Genomic DNA, 20,772 nt, shown 5'->3' with positions numbered 1-20,772 from the left:
GTGGCTAATCTATGTTTATGATTTATAGCCGGAGGATTACTGATTCAGCAGTCAGGCGCTTAGCAAGCAGACATTCAGCAGCTACTTTTCGAGGCGAGTTACCTTCCAGTAGCGGTGGGTCTAAGGCCACAATGCCGGCCCACCAGTAGGAGACGTATGAAAGATGATTGTCTTTGTGATATCATCTAGGTTTTCTACTACCAGATATGTTATATGCTAGCATGATATGTTGTATGTGATAGTAGTAGAGTTCGGTTGTTAGGACCGAAAGGTGGTCAGACACCCCCGGTACGTCTGACAGTATGTGATGATATGCTTGCATGTTGGCTTGCTATGTTATATGCGATAGAGGTAGTATGAGGCGACCAGTCCCCGAGGTTCGGTTGTTAGGACCGAAGGGTAGTCAGCACCCCAGAATGGCCGCACGGGTAGGTCGGCACCCCAGAATGGCCGTACCGGGTAGGTCGGGCATCCCAGAAATGCTTGGCAGTATGTATGTGACTTGATTGTATGGTATGTGGTATGATGGGGGGGGGGACTCACTAAGCTTCGTGGTTATAGTTTTCAGTTTTGGTTTCAGGTACCTCTTCAGCGAAGGGGAAGGAGCCGGCGTAGTAGCGGCACATCATACACACACACATTGGATTTCCGCATTATGATATGTTCTGGGATTGTGCTCTGACATTATTATTATTTTCATGTTTTGGGTTTTCAGACACGAGATATGTTTTTATGAAATGATATGATCGGATGATGGTTTACTACAAATATTTTACAAACCACTTATTTTAAATGAAATTTTTGGGAGTGAAAATTGGGTCGTTACAAATACCAACTTGTAATGTACCAAAATTCAAGCCAAAGTTTTCATTTAAAAATATAAGTAAACCATTCCAAACATTTTCATAAAATACTAAGTAATAAATTGTTTCCAAAACATCATCATATCATAGTGCAAAAATGAATTAAATCATCATACCAGTGGAAGTCTAAAATTAATAGCGATGTGTATGTCGTACAATCAAGTTGGTGCCTTTCCCCAAAAACTACCTGTAAACCTAAAATCAACAACTGTAAGCATAAAACTTAGTGACTTCCCTAAAATACCACATACCATAATACACAAGCAATGCATACCAATAAGGCTCTGACCTCTAGTGCTAATTTACCATACAAACGAAGGCTCTCGGCTCTAGTGTCGATTCGTCTGGTCAATAGCTCTCGGTTCTAGTGATGATCCACCATCAACCTTGGGAATCTAGGTTCTCAACTCCAATGTTGATCCACCGTCAACCCTAAGTATCTAGGCTCTCAGCTATAGTGTTGATCTACCATCAACCCTTCTAGATGATACGTCGACATATCATACAATCAAACAATAAAAAAAATCAACAAGTAAAAGGCTATATTAGCCTGCTTACCTAATCATCATACCATAATACATCTAAATCCTATCGCATAAACGATATATATTGTAACATATAGTATCGTTAGAGAACTCACTTGAATTAGAAACTGACAAAACACACTAAGATGCTCGAACATGCAAGAATCAGTCTCACAAACCAACTAGATGACAAACAGGGCCAAACCTCAGTTTACAACTCGTTCTTTAAAGTTACCCCAAACCCAAACCCAAACTTCAGTCTAGGGAAGACTAGTTGACGAGAGTATGTAATATGATAGTATATGTTATGTGTTTATGTTACCCACGCCCAAACTTATTCATGCACCTTGTAGGTCCTAAACAAGTCCAAAATTCACCCAACATGAACCTAATGGTTATAGAGTTCTCCAAACTCCAAGAACTACACAAAATGGGTCAAGAGAGATCAAAATATCTCCTTGAGTCTAGATCCAAGCATAAATTATTGAATAAAGTATGAAACTTTAGCTTTTACAGTGCAAATAGATTTTATAGAAGGTTGCAACTTCAGTTGGAAATCTCTCCTCTTAGCACCACAAGATTCTTCCTCTTTAACTCAAATTAACGAAATCCTAAAAGTTAGCACTATTGTATAGGGAGTAATGCTTGGGATCTAGGGTTTTAGGCAATTGAGACACCGTGTTGTGACCAGTATAAGGCCACATCACTACTTAATCACATGCTACGTACTGCTTATATAAACCTCTTGTCATGAACTGCCCAAAAACCCCAAATCTCAATCTTATCTTGAAACAACACAAAAACAAATCATACCTTCAAAACGGATGTAAGGTCTCAAAAAAATATAGAGAAAATTTTGTTCATAAAATAGATTTACTAATTAAAAATTTTGATTCAAACCATACACTATCAGAGTTATATTTACAAAACCACAGAAACGGATATCTTTGATGCGTGTGTATAGTCCCACCGAGTTCTTCTCATGAATGACTTGAAAAACATTTAACCCACAACTATAAGCATAAAGTTTAGTGAGTTCCCCAGTATACCACATATTCCATTATACATACAATGCATCCATATAAAGTTATCGACTCTAGAGATGACCTAACATTATACAAACAATGTACATATCGGTATAGAGCGTGTGAATGTTATAGTCCTCTGATAGTCTTACAATTACTCATTGTTGTAGTCCTCCAGCAGTCTCAAGTTCTATTGTCCTCTCATAGTCTTACGTACGGTTGCCATTGTCTTCCCATGGTCTCCTCGTAATGCCAATTAGCCACCACCTGAATACCATCACATGTGACGAGGCTCAGATAATCCTTCGAGTAAAAGACTCGTCCCCACAACGGTTAGACTCAGACGAGAGCTGCGCAATACGGCCAAATCTAGCACTTTGAGATTATTCAACCCTGATCACATGTGATGTGACGTATTCACCTAATGGCTAATTCCCATCACTCAGAGTCCGACTAAGCACAGAGAAAGCAACATTCGGATAAAGGAAACATACTCATGCAAACTATTCTCACAATCAAGAAACTGTACTAGCATACAATGTTGAACTCATACTATCAGGCATAACCTAAACAGGCTATCCTACTGCTGTCTACTCAATACTAGCATGCAACTCTCATAAGGCTGAAACATATAAGCAGGCACATAAGGCATCCTCCTAGATCCTTAGTCCTATACTAGCATGTTGCTCTACTGAAACTGAAACTGAAACTGAAACTGAAACTGAAACTGGAACAAAAACTAAAACTGAAACTGATAATCATAAACTTGTATGGGTAATTTGGGAGTACCTTCTTGAGCTCGGTTGATTTCATGCACCACACCCTTTTTCTCTTTTCAAGTTATTTTCCTTCTTAATATTCTTTTCGCTTTTTCTAAAACTCTTTTCTTTTCTCAAAATCCTTTTTACCAAAAATTCCTTTTGAAAAGGTTTTTCTTTTGAAAACTTTTTTCCCGTTTCCTTAGTTTGAGTCCAGACACACTCTCAAGTATTTCCGAATCCCTCAAACCAAGGCTCTGATACCAACTTGTAACGACCCAAAAATCACGACTAAAAATTTCTTTTAAAAACATTACTAAACCATATTTATAAAAACGCATCATAAATCAAAACATAATTTCTGTGTATTAATCCAAAACATAATCTTATTATCAAAGTAAACATTCCCAGGCTAACTGACTATGGTGTGTGCATTGTAACCTCTCCGAGCTCCTCTTTGGAAAATTGAGTACCTGAAACCAAAAACTGAAACCGTAAGCACGAAGCTTAGTGAGCTCCCCCAAACTACTACATACCATACAATAACATATAAAGCACATACTGGGCCATGCCCACTGCATTGGACCGAGGTTCGGAAACTGACTGGGACCTTGTCCCTTGCATCAGACTGAAGTCCGGACTAACTGGGGCCTTGCCCCCTGCATCAGACCAAAGTCTGCAAACTGACTGGGACCTTGTCCCCTGCATCGGACCTAAGTCCGGACTAACTGGGGCCTTGCCCCCTGTATCGGACAGAAGTCCAGAAACTGACTGGGTCCTTGTCCCCTGCATCGGACCAAAGTCCGGACTAACTGGGGCCTTTCCCCCTGCATCGGACCGGAGTCCGGAAATTGACCGAACATAGCATAACATAAACATATCAACTAGCATGAACACATATACTGCATACTGCATCGGGCCGTAGCCCGGAACACATAACACATAAATACTGTCTGAGCCACGAAGGCATCAAAAATACTAATAACTGCATCGAACCAAAGTCCGGAAACTACTACTAGCTAAACGGGCCAGCATTGTGGTCTTAGACCTGTTCCTACTAGAAGGAAACTCACCTGAACTGCTGTGCTCTGTTGATAACCCTCTGGCTTCTAACCGACAACCCTCTGAGGCGCTGCTCCTCTAGCTCTCCGTGCTACCAATATCAATATAACACTTAGTCTGACAGTCCTCCAAAAGTCAACTAAGTCAACTCTTGTCAAAGTCAAAGTCCTGGTCAAAGTCAACCTTCCAGGTTGACCCTACTTGCCGAGTCAGCCTACTAACTCGCCGAGTTCATAAGCTCAGAAACCCCTTTCATTTGCGACTCGAATCGCCGAGTCAGACCATGACTCGCCGAGTCTACTGATTTCCAAGTCCCGACCTGTCCAAGTCACTGAGTCCCCACTCAACTCACTGATCCGAGTCTTAACTCGAAGGGTTTGGGGTTTCACGACCTGACTCGTCGAGTCCAAGAATAGACTCGCCGAGTCTAAGGCAATCTTCAACAGGCTCGCCGAGTTGTTCTTCCAACTCGTTGAGTTCCTGCCCATCTTCATACAACTCGCCGAGTCTATCCATGTGACTCGCCGAGTTACCACGCGACTTAAGACTGATATCTAGCTCGACTCGCCGATTCATCTCCCAGACTCGCCGAGTCCATACGTGCATTCCCATAATTTCAAGTCACAGAGCTTCTCCTTTGCTCCAAACAATAGATCTAGTCTTCTAAGACTATCTGAACACGTAAAGTTGCTATCTTTACGTGTGTCTATGATGCAATGAAGCCAAAACACTACAAATTAACTACTAAGGAGGCTAATTGGGCTAGAACAAGGTCATGGCTACCAAAAGATGTCTTTCTTGAGCTCCTGGAGCTCAAGGATGTCTAGATCTACAACATGAACCGATATAACTGCTTCATCATTTCGAATTTATTGTTTTTGAGCTTAAAACCATCCATTTGGGGGCAAACTAGATCTAGAAGTACAATAGCCAAGGTGAGAGCTTTATTACCAGAAAGTGATGAGATTGAGAAGCTAATCCTAGACCAACAAGCTTCTCCTTGGACCTCCCAACTCCCTCTCCTTCTTCTTCTTCTTCTTCTTCTTCTTCTTCTTCTTCTTCAAAGCTTGCAAATTACTTCTCCAAGGCTAGATCTTACTCCAAGACATGGTGGCTAGGGGTTGGGGTTCTGGACTATAGGGGCCGCAAACGAGCCCTGGGGAAGAGAATAAGTTGCTTAAATATGGTACCAAGTCCCGGAATTAGGGTTTCCCAACCCATACCAGACTCGCCGAGTCCATTTGCCGACTCGCCGAGTCGGTCACTTACTTTACATCAGGATCCTGCTCCGACTCACTGAGTTCCTCCCTGGACTCGACGAGTCGACCCGCTTTAACTTATGGTTTTCCTTTCCTTTCTTGACCTTTCTAATTTCGGGTGTTACACCCATGTTATACCCAACATATTTGTAGATATAAATTACATATACAATTTAAATCATTTAAAAACCTGTTTAAAACATTCATTCAACAACCATCTCAAATAAACAAACAACGTATAGACACATAACACGTATTTCATAGCAAATACTTCATATCTATGCGGTAAAAGAAAGTAACTACACACTCACTCATAATATAGATATAATACATTCAACCAATACTTGTATTAAAATCGTGTTTATGAAAGGGCCTATACACTCACATGTTAAGATGATGTTCGGATAGCACTACGGCTCTCCAAGTAGCATTCTTTGATGAATCCGGGATATCTTCATACACCGGGCTTCTCGCGGGCAGTGCTTCGGCTTGAAACTTTTTTCTCCTCGGGATCTTCGGGGATTCGGGACGTGATTCGGGTGTCGGGGTGATACCGGGGATTTGGGGGTTAAAAGAGGGCTTAGAGAGGGTATCGGGAGTGAGAGAGTGATAAAGTAGCAACCTAAATCAGCAACCTTTCGATTTCGATTTATAGGGCTGATTTTCTGGATTCACATCGTGAATCTCAAATATTCACGTCGTGAGTTCAGTCTTCATCAGGTGTGTCATCGCAACTCGCGTCTTTCTGGCTCCAATAGGCGTCATAAGTCAGTTCACTTCGTGAATACCGTTTTCACGTCGTGAACTCTGACACAGCTTTGGGGTTCGCGCCTCGAACTTCATAAATTTATAACTTTTGCATACGAGCTCCGTTTTCGATGTTCTTCATATCTATGCGTAGATGAGATTATGCTCTACAACTCTCGTTCAGACTCCGTTGGCTACTTTTGACTTTATTTTTAATATATTATTAATATATTATTTTTAGTAGGCCGGGACAGGAAAACTCTGTTATAAACTCATAACTTCTTCATCTGTCGTCCGTTTTCGTCCGTCTTTTCACCGTTGGACTACTATCGACTACATCTTCAATTCTCGTTTAGATTGTTTCGGCTAAATATTGCTCGATCTCATATTCGAACTTCGGGATGTACACTGCTAAGCTGAAACTTAGAAAAATCATAACTTCCTCATACGAAGTCAGATTTGGACGTTCTTTTTATGCACGCTCTCGGTTTAACGTATTATACAACTTTCATTTAGATCTCTAAGGCCAAATATCGCTCTAACATAAATTCACTATTTACGTCGCGCTGTGTCGTGCCGGTTCTGTCGCAAAACTTCGACAAGCCATAACTTCTTTGCTATAACTCGGATTTCGGCGTTCTTTATATGTACGGAATCCTTGTAACATATACTACAACTTGGTTAATATTAATCCTTCTAAATAATCTTCCATAAAAATTCATTTTTGACGCTTATCGTCTCTAAATTGACTAGCCTGGATCTACGGGCGTTACAATTATCTCCCCTTAGGATGATTACGTCCCGGAATCATCAATGAAAATAGGGCTTTTATAATGATTGCATACGTTATCTTTCCATCCTAGGTATTAATCGTAACTTCTATGTTTCTTCGAATGAGCATCTAACTCTTGGACTTCTTAACCGCAGGCGATGCTCAATCTTGCATTTGCTCTTCGTACTATGTTGGACTTTCAATCGCAACATAACAGTTACAAAATAAATCCTTATTTAGGACACCTTATTCTTAGGATAAGTATTTTCCCTTATCTATTGTCACAGATCGATGGGTCATGCCCTAATGATCTCTCATCGTATGATGCAACACTTAGACTCAAGTCTCTTAGAGTCAAATTCCAGAATGGAATATACCTTCCTTCATATTCTAATGTGATATAATCACATTTTTGAATATAGGATTTCTAGCTACAAGCTTCCTTAATAACGAGCGCGATGTTATTGATCGCATTGATTTCAATCTTCTGTCTTGAGTCAGATGTTACATCGATCTTGGTTCCATGAACCATGTAACAAACTCCTCGTAGTCGGACTCAATTTGATATGACCACTAGGGTCGGAATAAAAATCACCTCATTAGTCATTACCAAAACGATGGTAACGACATACTTGAATAAAACGAGACCAATCACCAGCGTCTTGGTAACCTTGCAACTTTCCCTAATCCAAGCGTGAGTCCTGTGCTTCCAGTAGTATAGATCTCTACTACTATTCACACCTACTCATACTCGTCCCAAGTATTGTCTCGTAGTCCCCAAGTCCTAAAATCACCAAACAATTTAACACATACTAATGTGTCCAATTAATCATACAAATTTTCCTAAACTCTACTAGGACTTCTTCCATGCGCATCTTCACTCATCAATTCTACTTCAACTCGGTTGGTGGTGGAAATTCCAGATGATGGGAAAACTTCAAGAATTACACCGGTCGTTCCATCATCCTGCCAATCAAAGTTGTACTTTAGACGTACTGTACTCCTCTAAATATCCCGTTATTATCTGACATATTCTAAAGGCAAGATACCACTCTTAAGAGATCTTCTGATAGGCGTCATTCACTATTACAAGCCTTTCATTTCCTCCATTTACTTAATTCTCTATGATTCTTCTCCATGATGTTTTGCACATCCAAGCAGACGTTCAGTGTATCGGGCGAGAATTTAAGTTAAGAAAGCTTTATTTACGATAGACGTATAAATCTCCTTATGACTCCGAAATGTTTACATGCTAGTTCTAATACCGTAGTCGTACGCTTAGAATCCTAAACACATAAGGTTTACAGACCCGATCGGCAACAGACCATAGATCCGAACAAATAATATCATATATGGAAAACATATAACATTTAGCACATAAAAGCATTTTAGACAACTTTCCTAAAATATACTAGTGCTCGTGTCTAAAATATGGTAGACACTCATCTCACAATCATTGCTTAGCATTCTAAGTTTAAGTCTAGAAATCCTACAAATTTCTAGTTCGCTTAAACTAATGCTCTGATACCAACTGTGACATCCCCAATTTCACGGCCAGAAAAGACCGATTTGTTTATCCTTTGTTTTATAAAATCATATTAATCATTTGATTAAAAGAGTTGCGGAATTTGTTCCCAAAACAAAATATGATAAAATTTATCAAAACATTTCTCAAAGCGAAAGTATTTTCATTAAATAACAAAATCTTGGGATGTCATATTTCGATACAGACCAAAAGCATATACAGTACAATACAGACCTTACAACATAACAATTATTTATAACTGCTGGTCTTTAATCCAAAATCTCTCGTTAAGTCATCCGACTTATACTCTCGTTTCATTACCTGTAATACAAAGAAAACTGAGTGGATTAGACTTGGAAGCCTGGTGAGCATATAGAGTTTTCAACCCACAATAATATAGTTATTATTATATTTAATCATCACACAATCAACCCCAATTACCCACCCCATTAACTCCTTTTTATTTCTTAATGATTACCCTAAGAATCAACTATTCCTCATTCATTTATTCCTAAGGATTATCCTAAGGAATCGGCACGAAATCCATCGTTGTCAGGGTTTTCTCAACAGACACTATATTCGTGGTTACTAAGCACTAACTCTATAGTCGTCGGGGTTTATCTTGTTTATTGATAGTATTGGTTCCGATACTTCTCTAGCAATACATATCAATGGGTTTTTAGAGTACACCGGTGAGCACATCGTTCACAACACCTACAAGTTGCGAGCTTGCTAGTGTTCCACAAGACTGTCTAGAATAGTCTGTGGTTGTCATCCCTACTCTGATGAATGACGGGGGCCATCGTTAGGGTAAAGGTTTCACTCATTTTTCACCCGTCACCCTCATCTCATGATCTATATCATGTTTCGTCTCATCCTCAAAGTAATCTTTCCTCACACACCAACTATTTTATCTATCCATGTTCTACCCAACATATTTGTAGATATAAATTACATATATAATTTAAATCATTTAAAAACCTATATAAAACATTCATTCAACAACCATCTCAAATAAACAAACAACGTATAGACACATAACACGTATTTCATAGCAAATACTTCATATCTATGCGGTAGAAGAAAGTAACTACACACTCACTCATAACATAGATATAATACATTCAACCAATACTTGTATTAAAATCGTGTTTATGAAAAGGATTATACACTCACATGTTAAGACGATGCTCGGACAGCACTACGGCTCTCCAAGTAGCATTCTTTGATGAATCCACGATATCTTCACACACCGGGCTTTTCGCGGGCAGAGCTTCGGCTTGAAACTCTTTTTTCCTCGGGATCTTCGGGGATTTAGGACTTGATTCAGGTTTCGGGGTGATACCGGGGCTTCAGGGGGTTAAAAGATTTTTTTAGAGAGGGTATCGGGAGTGAGAGAGTGATAAAGTAGCAACCTAAATCGGCAGCCCTTCGATTTCTATTTATAGGGCTGATTTTCTGGATTCACATTGTGAATCTCAAATATTCATGTCGTGAGTTGAGTCGTCATCAGGTGCGTCATTGCAACATGCGTCTGTCAGGTCCCAAAAGGCGTCAGAAGTCAGTTCACATCGTGAACACTATTTTCACGTCGTGAAATCTAACACAACTTTGGGGTTCGCACCCCGAAATTTAGAAATTCATAACGTTCGCATATGAGCTCCGTTTTCGACGTTCTTTATATCCACGCATAGATGAGATTATGCTCTACAACTCTCGTTTAGACTCCGTTGGCTAATTTTGACTTTATTTTTAAGATATTATTAATATATTATTTTTAGTAGGGCGGGACAGGAAAACTCTGTTATAAACTCATAACTTCTTCATCTGTCGTCTGTTTTCGTCTGTCTTTTCACCGTTGGACTACTATAGACGAGATCTTCAATTCTTGTTTAGATTGTTTCGGCTAAATATCACTCGATCTCATATTCGAACTTCGGTCTATACACTGCTAAGCTGAAACTTAGAAAAATCATAACTTCCTCATATGAAATCAGATTTGGACGTTCTTTTTATGCATGCTCTCGGTTTAACGTATTCTATGACTTTCATTTAGATCGCTAAGGCCAAATATCACTCTAACGTAAATGCACTATTTACGTCGCGTTGTGTCGTGCCGGTTCTGTCGCGAAACTTCAACAGGTCATAACTTCTTCATTATAACTCGGATTTCGGTGTTCTTTATATGTACCGAATCCTTGTAACATATACTACAACTTAGTTAAGATTACTCCTTCTAAATAATCTTCCATAAAAAATTCATTTTTGACGCTTATCGTCTCTAAATTGACTAGCCCAGATATACGGGCGTTACAGCTGAAGAGAATGACCTAACACTAAAGTTAAGGTCCTTAGATATGGAGGGAAACCCTAAAAATCATGGGTTTGGGCTGCAACAGCTGCTACATTGTGACCATCCACTTGCCATGTTGTGGTAACCATGCCAGATGTGATCTCTAGTAAATTGCCATGTCACGTCATGGTCATCCATGCACCACATCGTGGCATAGTTTTTTTCTTAAAAAAAACCATCGTTGATATCTTTAAATTTTCAGTTGATCCATTCTGGAAAACGGGTGTTACAGTTTGTTAGAATTGATTTATGGGTTTGTAGATGAAAATTTGGATACTTCATCACACCCTTGCCCACGATTTATCCTTTTTTTTGTTTACCTGCATGAAGAAGACATGAAGAAGACAGGTCCCCGGCATCATTGTTCATCGGTTTTCTTTGGAGAAAGCTATTTGAAATCAATTAAACAACAACGGTCACGTCTTGGTTTTCGACTGAATAATCCCCCTTTATTTTCTTTTGCTGCACTTGGAATACACAAAAGAGGGAGAGGAGATTCTTTGGGAAAAAGGAGACACATAAAAAGGAGGCAGGTTGGTTTTTTAGTTTATGACTTTGACCAACGAAGAAAAGGGCCTTGATTCTTTTTTTACTTTGCCACATAAGCAAAAGATGTGATCGCTTAAGTGATAGCTTATGTGACATCCAAGTAAGCACAAACATGGCATGTTGGCTTCCAACATAGTGTTAAAGATCATCACTAGCCCAATAGATCAAATATTATCTAAAAGACTTTAGCTTGTTCTAGAATACTCTAGAAGATTCTAGAACATTATGGAAGACTATGGAAGACTCTGGAATATACCGGAGGAGTCCAAAATACTCTAGAACAACATGGAAGACTCTAGAATGATGGATCATTTTAGAAGACACTGGAGCAACCTAGACCTCTCCAGAACATGGTAGAACATTCTAGAAAAATATGGAAGCATGTAGAGCATGTTAGATAGTTCTAGAGTTATCTAGTATGTAGTAAGGTATGCTAGTATCTAGAACCTTCCTAAGAGGCCTATAAATAGGTATGGAGCTCATTTGCTCCAAACCATCCAAGAAAGCCTCAAAGAAAGCAAAGTGTGTAGTAGTCTCACAAAGTGTAAGTTCTCCTTAAGTGTCTTAATAAAAGTATTGTTGTTTCCCATATAAAGAGTCGTGTTCAACACATGGATCCCACCATCATCGTCTTCTCTGTCATTCTAACCTAACAAGACCTGCATCAGCAAAACACAAAAATCAAAGAGAATGAGTCTACTCATCATTAATCAAAGCACGTACACACACATATAAAACCCATTGTCGTTGCTATATTATATTCAACTTCCAAACTGAATTGTCGGGAAACAAGCGATTCCATTGACTCTCTTCATGCTCGACCCTGAAAAATCTCCACCTGATTAAACGCATCTTCTGCTTTTTTTTTCTTTGTATCTGCGATTGTTTTTAAAACCTGATAAACAAAAAGAAACCTAAAAATCAAATTTTGGTTTCTTCTTCTTTTCCAGAAAAGATTTCTAGGACTTGACTTATGGGTTTATAGATGAACACAATGAACTCCAATTACTCTATTGTGGAGAAACCTACCAAAAATTGATTTTACATTTTTTGTATGGACCATGGTAACCGACGAATGAGAAAAAACCGGTAAAAATCTTTAAATAAAAAAATCAATACAAATATAAGGTATCAATGGACACATAAAATAACTAAAGGTAAAAATAAAGAAAATTACAAATTTAAGCGTTTTTATGACATTTCTCCGTTTTGTTAACTAGATTCTCTAAAAATCTAAACTTTAAGCTTCGTTGTTTTTAAGTTTTAGCTATTAAAATAAATAACACAAAGTGCATTTGGTTCTCATTTGAGACCAGAGAGGTGTTCGAAAATACATTTTCAAAATGATTATCGCAGCATATTTATAAATCAAAATCCAAAGAAAATAAGCAATAAGATATTTGATTTGAGTTGAGGATAATGATTACACTGTTTCATGTAAACCAAAAAACCAATCGTGTATTGCATGTTTATGAAAATCTTATTCTTGGGAGAACACATCCAAACACCTAGAGACAAAAAGAGGTAGTTGGTACAAATGAAAGCTGCTTTGAACGTTCCTACTCCACACGAGACTTTTAGACTATGTTCTTTTGGAAAGTCGAGCTAAAAAGTTCACATCTTATCTCTAAAAAAGCGTTTAGTTGCCATAAATCGACGTGGACGCACACTTGTTTTGATTATTAAACTTGGTTGTGGCAACAGAGAGGTAAAAGATTATTATGGCAATTATGGACTGGAGGGTTACTCAGGCAATTGTCGAAAATGACACAGTTTCCTTTAAGAATATGGTTGAACAAGATGAACAAGTGCTCGACAAAAAGATCGGTAACACAAGTGTGTTACACCTTGCTTCAAAAACCGGACATGTTGAAATGGTGTCACTTATTTTGGAACTGAGACCGAAAATGGTGGCTGCTGAGAACTGCAACTCAGAGACACCAATCCATGAAGCGTGCAGGATGGGACACGAGATGGTGGTCAGGCGACTCATGGAGGAGAACAAATGGGTGGCTAGCAAGCTCAATTGTGAGGATCAAAGCGCCTTGTTCCTGGCTTGTACTTACGGGCATCTTAACATTGTCAATTACCTTCTTGATCACACTAGTTGGTTGATGAACATCATAGACGATGCAGCTTGCATCCATACTGCAGTTTCAAGATGCCAAACAGGTATGGATAATTCTTCTCATTTTTGTTATTTATTTATTTATTTTTTACTTGGCCAGCAGGGTAACTTGGCTTTTTGGCCTAAATCCCAAACAAGCCCATATACTCATAATTACAACACACTTTATAATAGGCAATGCACCGCTTGTCATTTTATTTAGGATGTTACTATATGTATCTTCTTTGCTACATACTTAAAAATAAACCTTTATTTATCAATGGTTAAAAAAAATGAACCTTTATTTATCATGGTTAAAAATAAGAGAAATAAAAGTGTTAGGGGTTTAGTGCTATCAACATTACAGCAAGTTGTCAAGCAATACCAGTGCTACTTTTTAATCACATTTTTGCCGACCATACAGTTACAGATCAGATTTTTTTTGGAAGTAAAGTTGACCCTTTTTCCTTTTTCTTTTCCAGACGACTTTGACTAGAAAAGAAAATTTGACTAAAACGACTCCCAACTTCTTTATAACTTTCATTTCTACATATAATTTCTTCGTGACCTCGTTACATTCATGAAGGAGAACTAAAGAATTAAATGACGTTGACTCAACACTATCCCATGGATTGCAATTAAATTATGTGTCATTTCAAAATTACATATATTATATTATGTCAAATTATATATATATATATATATATATATATATATATATATATATATATATATATATATATATGAAAAAGATCAAATGAGAACACCTAAAAGGTTGAGAACGCAAGAACAAATATATTCATTTCTGATTCCATGTATTCATTTGTGGAGAAATGATAAATTTTTACGCATAATCAACATGAATATGCTTTTTCTCTTCAATTGAAATTAAATGCATAAAAATTTATCATTTCTCCACAAATGAATACATGGAATCGCAAATGAATATATTTTGTTCTCGCGTTCTCAACCTTTTTTGTGTTCTCATTTGATCATACTCCTATATATATATATATATATATATATATATATATATATATATATATATATATATATATATATAGGGCTAGGTTCAAATGTTCTTGACATCTATTGTGTGCACGTAAGCACAAATCTGAACCAACGGATGGAATAAAATCAATGATCTTGATCTGAGGGTCTATGATATTAAAATAGGGTAACATGTACCATATAATCACATAAATTTCAACATAAGGTTATTTTGGTCAATTAACCTATATTAAGAAAATGAAATTTCTAGATTTTAAGGGATAATTAATACACTTATTTTTAAAAATCTGAATTTTTTAAATTTAATTCAAATATAATTTTTAATAATATCCGATTTCATTCTGTTAGAATGACATAAAAATCAACCATAAACTAGTAAATATATTTTTGATTTTATTCTTGCAGAATATGATTATATTCAATATTTATATATGTTAACATGCTTAAAGAATTATAGAACATATTATCAACACTAACATTTTATAAAGAATACATGTCTTCTTGCACTAATAATATATCAAATAATTACATTGTATGATTGTGATACAAAAGAACATTCTTGAATAATAACAAAATTCTAAAAGAATAACAAGTGTAATTCTTTAAAACATAACAAGATTCTTAAAATGTGAGTGTGATCGATCGTTGATTCATTCTTCAAGCATTTCCTATCATGTCTTCAAACCATTCTTCAATCAATTCCTATAAAAAATGCAACAAAAACTAAGAATGGTTAAAAAAAATATTGTATTCTTTAAGAATGACTTTAGTGAACCTGTTCATTCTGTGGAAAAATATCATAGCAAATCTATTACAAAAAAAGCAAACACAAATTCTAAAAAGAATCATTAACTCTAAAGTGCAATTACCATTACTGCACTACCATTATTCTGACAGAATATATATATATATATATATATATATATATATATATATATATATATATATATATGCCATTTTAAATTTTGGCAGAATGCATACAATATTTTAAATTGGCAATGTGGGTTGTAATTCTGATAGAATATAGCAAACATTAAAAAATTGTAACTTATTCTAATAGAATGTAATCTTCAAAGTATAAATTTGATAGAATGTAGTAAACATTGAAAAAAAATGTATATTACTCTAACAGAATGTAATCTTCAAATCAATATATTCTAACAGCATGTTATTTTACTTATCTTATCTTGCAATGTTTTTTTATTTTTCCTGTCTTGACAAATAAACTAATTGACATATAAATAACTAACCAAAAACATAATCGGAAGACATGAATAAAAAAATACCTAGATTTCACCGGAGAAGAAGAATCAGCGACCACCACCACATCCTCTCCACCTCCTGACCTTCTTCGATCGGAGCAACAACCCCACCCCGCTGCTTCTCCCTTTGTTCTTCGGTCTAGTCACTCATCGGAGATCGATACCTCCTCCCCTCGCTTTCTTTCTCTTCTGTTCCCATCGATCAAGGCCTATGTAGATTCGACTTCATCGTTGATTTCTTTGCCCCATCGGAACCCCTCCTGCCCTCTGAGCGAACCTCTAGCACATCTCCCCTTCTACGGTAGCCCAAAACCTCCGAAACCCCGTTGAATAGCAGGGACCAATGCTGGGAAAACGAAAGGGAGGATAAATCGTTGTATACGTGATCGGCTAAGGTTTTTTTCAATAGATTTTGACTACATCCCATATTTAAAGGAATAATAAAAGAACATATTAATTATCTACCATATTTAAATATGCCAAGATTACTATAATACCCTTATATGATTTAATTAATAATTAATTATTTCCTGAATTCTTATTGGTGCACACAGTCACACAATAGTTGTCAAAAACATTTGAACCTATCTATCTATCCATCTCTCTCTCTCTCTCTCTCTCTCTCTATATATATATATATATATATATATATATATATATATATATATATATATATATATATATCACCACATAGTTTGCTATTTCAAATCATAGTGATGACTGCTATTTTAGTTTGCGACCATTATATCATGCAACAAGAACATAGGAAGCAAAAGCTTATAGATATACTAGATTGGATCCCTAGGTTAAAAAATATAACAAAAACATATGGTATTCAAAATTATATCTTTCTTCACTTGGGTTGATATAGGTTTGACTTTCCAATAAGGACCAAAACAACTCCCATGCCTACCTCACATGTACATGGTGTCATGGATGTGACCAATAATCGGGTTCTAGCCCATGGAAAACTTCAATCAACAATTAATTAGTAACTAGGACTAGCTAGCAGACATCACGAAAACACAATATATATATATATATATATATATATATATATATATATATATATATGTGTGTGTGTGTGTGTGTTGCTATAATCAGTAGAAAACTATAAGTGATTAAGTGCATTGCTAAAATAGGTAAATGTAATATATATTATATTGCCATGGTGGTATAAAAGACAAAGGAGGTCGATATTTTCAACGTTTTTCCCTAATAAAAGTTATTGTATGTGGTGATGATGCAGATATTGCTAAAAAGTTGCTAGAAAAGTTCTCATATCTTGCTGACCAGAAGGACAGAAACGGATCCTTGGCGCTGCATGGTGCTTGCAGGAGCGGACAATTGGAGATTACAAAAATGCTTTTAAGGATGGACCCTAACCAAGCTTTAGAATTTGATAACAACGGTTACACACCGTTGCACTTAGCTGCTATAAATGGGAACCTGGACGTTTTAGAGGAGTTTGCTTCCATAGCTCCTTCGTCCTTCCAGATTTTGTCTAAAAATGGAAAAAACGTGTTTCATCTTACCGTAAGATACAATAAGTTTGATGCCTTCAAATTTCTTGATTGTATCCTCAAGGGAACAGACCTATTTTATCAACCTGATAAATTTGGTAATACCATTCAACATCTTGCTCAGAGTAGATGTTTGAACCAGGTAGGAATCTCTATCTGTATATTCATTTCCCTTTAGCAATCTCTATCGTTCCAGATGGACTAACTAGTCTCGACACTTTTCAGTCTAAGGGCTCGTTTGTTACGCACCACAAAAGTCCATGGTTCAAAAATTGCAAATTTTTTGTCCCATCCAACCGTAAAACAAGGTAGGATTGGGACTTAATCATTATAATTTCTCAAGAAAAAGGTATTATCAAGGGCATCTCTTGTGAAATGATTCTAAGTAAATAAAATGATAGTGTCATACCAGGACTTGGGTGCTTATTGAAGTCCATATACAACCAATTAATGCCTTGTCTAAACTGGATGTTTATGATAGGTGGATATAGTTCAATTAAGAGTTAATAGTTCAATTAAGAGTTAAATTCTCTTTGTTTTATGTCGTTAACTTCATTTAAGTTCATTGCAGTTCACACAATACATCAAGAATGAAACAAAAGAGCAAACTAATCTTCAAATCATAGGGAATCACACATACAATCTCTATCAAACTGAAGTGCCTACAACAGACATGGCCATAGCCAACCTATCGGAAATTCATGTTGATGTAGCCCCTCTAGACTCAAATGTGATTGTTGAGAAATATGGAGACACAAGCTTTGACAGCCAAACAACCGCACAAGAAGAAAAACATATCAAAGCTCACAAGAAAAGCCCAAAACGAGAGCATATAAAACTGCATAGAGAGGCACTACAAAATGCAAGGAACACAATCACACTAGTTAACATCTTGATAGCCACCGTTGCATTCACAGCTGGTATGAACCCTCCTGGTGGTGTCTACCAGGAGGGACCTCTAAAGGGAAAGTCAATTATGGGAAAAAAACGATCTTTCAAGATCTTTTCCATCAGTAATCACATTGCACTATTTGTATCCCTATGCATCGTTGTAGTGCTAGTCAGCATTATCTCTTTTGGGAGTAAGCAATTGAAACGGATACTAGCTGCTGCTCATAAGGTAACATGGGTGGCACTATCATTCATGGCTGTGTCATATGTTGCAGCAATTTGGGTGATTATGCCAGTGCCTAATGCCATCCACTTCAGAGACTGGATTTTAGAAGCTCTTCTGGCTATATGTGGTGGGACTCTTGGGTCCACTTTCTTTGGCCTAGGGGTTATGCACATCAGACATCGGTTCAAGAAACACAAATGGAGGAAGCACGAGATAGAAGCTGGAGTCAAGGAAGCTTCACATAAGAATGCTTCTTTCTCAACAAATTCAGATTTTTTTAGTTGTATTCCAGATGGATTTCATGCCCTCTGATCACAGATGTATCATTGCATATACGATCCACATCTTCTTATATTAATTTATGTTCATGCATTTTAGTATATGCTAAATATTTGATAAGTAAATGCACCCAATCTATGTTCTACTTCTATCAACTACGCATCTTTTTTATCCTCGATTCCAGACAACTGTATGGAATGGAATCATATATGGTTAACTGGCATTATCGAGTCATCGTTCAATTAAAATCAACTAAAGATTTCCACAGAAACCACCTCTGAAAATTTAATTTAAACCACGAGAAAAGACGTTCAGTAGACTTCAACTGCTGATAAGACAAGTTTACAATAACGACCTCAACAGAAGATATACTGAAACACCATTGCGCAACACCGACACCTCGCAAAAGAATTTTTCAAAATGAAAGATTGACATTGGGTCCTCCTATAAACACTAACAAATTGTGTAGGTGTGATGATTATAGTGGTACCATATACCCCATCAGTCATAATCATTGTCTATTTGTTATTTCTTTTAGCCCTTCAAGTTATTTCAATGTTTTAAATTTAACCTTGTATAAAACGGTTACAGATGATATACTACAAATTTATAGATGATGTACACCATATTTAATCTGCATATATTATATTATAATGAGATTTTTTAATATTTGTTATAAAAATAATAATTATAAAAAAATTACAATAATTAAAAATAAATTTCATTAATTATAAGAAATATTTTGTTATTGAAAAATATAAAATGCATTATTAATTATGGAGAATACCTTTTTACTGTAATATTTCCTTTTGAGCACATGTTATAAAATATCTATTATAATATATTATTGTTAAATATATATTTTCAAGGGGTATATCCGGAATTTTACGAAATTCTTATTCAAATATAAATTTTTTTGGTTAGTCCTTATCTTAATCCAAATTATACTAATCATTTATAAATACATAAGAAACTGCATCAAACAAGTTACATTCTCAAGTTATTAGCTAGGGATGGAAGCTCTCGATCCAAGCCGTAACCCGACACTGATCCAACCCGAAAATAGACGAGTTTAGGTTGAAATTTTTGACCCGCCAACCCGTTTATTTCATGGGTCGGGTTGGGTTATCTGTTTATGTTCGCGGGTCAACCCGCCAACCCGTATATATATATATATATATATATATATATATATATATATATATATATATATATATATATATATATATATATATATTACATCTAAAAAATGACATATTTAATTATTAATGAAATTTGATTTCCATCCGTACATAATATTCAATATCATTGTATTCCTTCCATATTCGTATGTGACTAATCTGCATTTGCGGTTCATTAATCAAAAAAGAAAAAAAATACATGTCGTTATTTTCACGAGTCACGAACAAAGAACACATCCACTTTCTATGAGTGTTTTCATTTTCCATTTATTTGGATTTTATTGACTTTATAAATTTATGTTGAAAACATTTTTTTATGTTAATTAATTTAATCATTTTATGAATTTATATTGAAAAAAAACCTCATTTCTTAAAATGTGTTGCTCATTTATTAAACGTGTTATATGAGTTGGGTTTGACCCATTAATTTGTGAACCCGTGAACCCATATACTTAAACGGTTTATATGGGTTGGGTTGGGTTGAAGTTTCTAACCCACCAGCTCGTGACCCGTCAACCCATATATTATATGGGTTGGGTCGAGTTTATGGTTTCTGACCCGCTAAATCGAATCCAACCCAATTACCAGGCCTACTATTAGCTATCTTAATGTATGGGATTATTCTCTTGCACGATACTGATTTTATCATTAGAATGTATTATTGGGTTCAAATCTGAGATAAAACTTATTGGTTCATTACAAGTATTACGATGAACAAAAACACAGATGAAAACAAAGAACAGTTCTCGTAAAATGAAAGAACCAATTCAAGATACAAATACAACAAGAAACATTGCTCAAACCTATACAATAATTTTATCCTAACTCTCAAACTCGCATATTAACTCATATGGA

At 36.3% G+C, this 20,772-nt stretch overlaps 1 protein-coding gene across 1 annotated transcript; it reads left to right on the top strand.

The window, feature by feature from the left end:
• The first annotated feature begins 13,031 nt into the window (after nt 1-13,031).
• Nucleotides 13,032-18,837, top strand: LOC145102983 (uncharacterized). The gene is made up of 3 exons (XM_079040512.1): nt 13,032-13,609; nt 17,067-17,482; nt 17,912-18,837. The coding sequence occupies exons 1-3, from the start codon at nt 13,159-13,161 to the stop codon at nt 18,767-18,769; spliced, it is 1,725 nt and encodes a 574-aa protein (XP_078896638.1). The 5' UTR covers nt 13,032-13,158; the 3' UTR covers nt 18,770-18,837.
• The last annotated feature ends 1,935 nt before the right edge of the window (nt 18,838-20,772 follow it).

Source organism: Lactuca serriola, chromosome 4 (assembly GCF_051521515.1).
Source record: "Lactuca serriola cultivar US96UC23 chromosome 4, Lser_US96UC23_V15, whole genome shotgun sequence".
NCBI lineage: Eukaryota > Viridiplantae > Streptophyta > Magnoliopsida > Asterales > Asteraceae > Lactuca > Lactuca serriola.
This window is presented reverse-complemented; position numbering and strand designations above follow the sequence as displayed.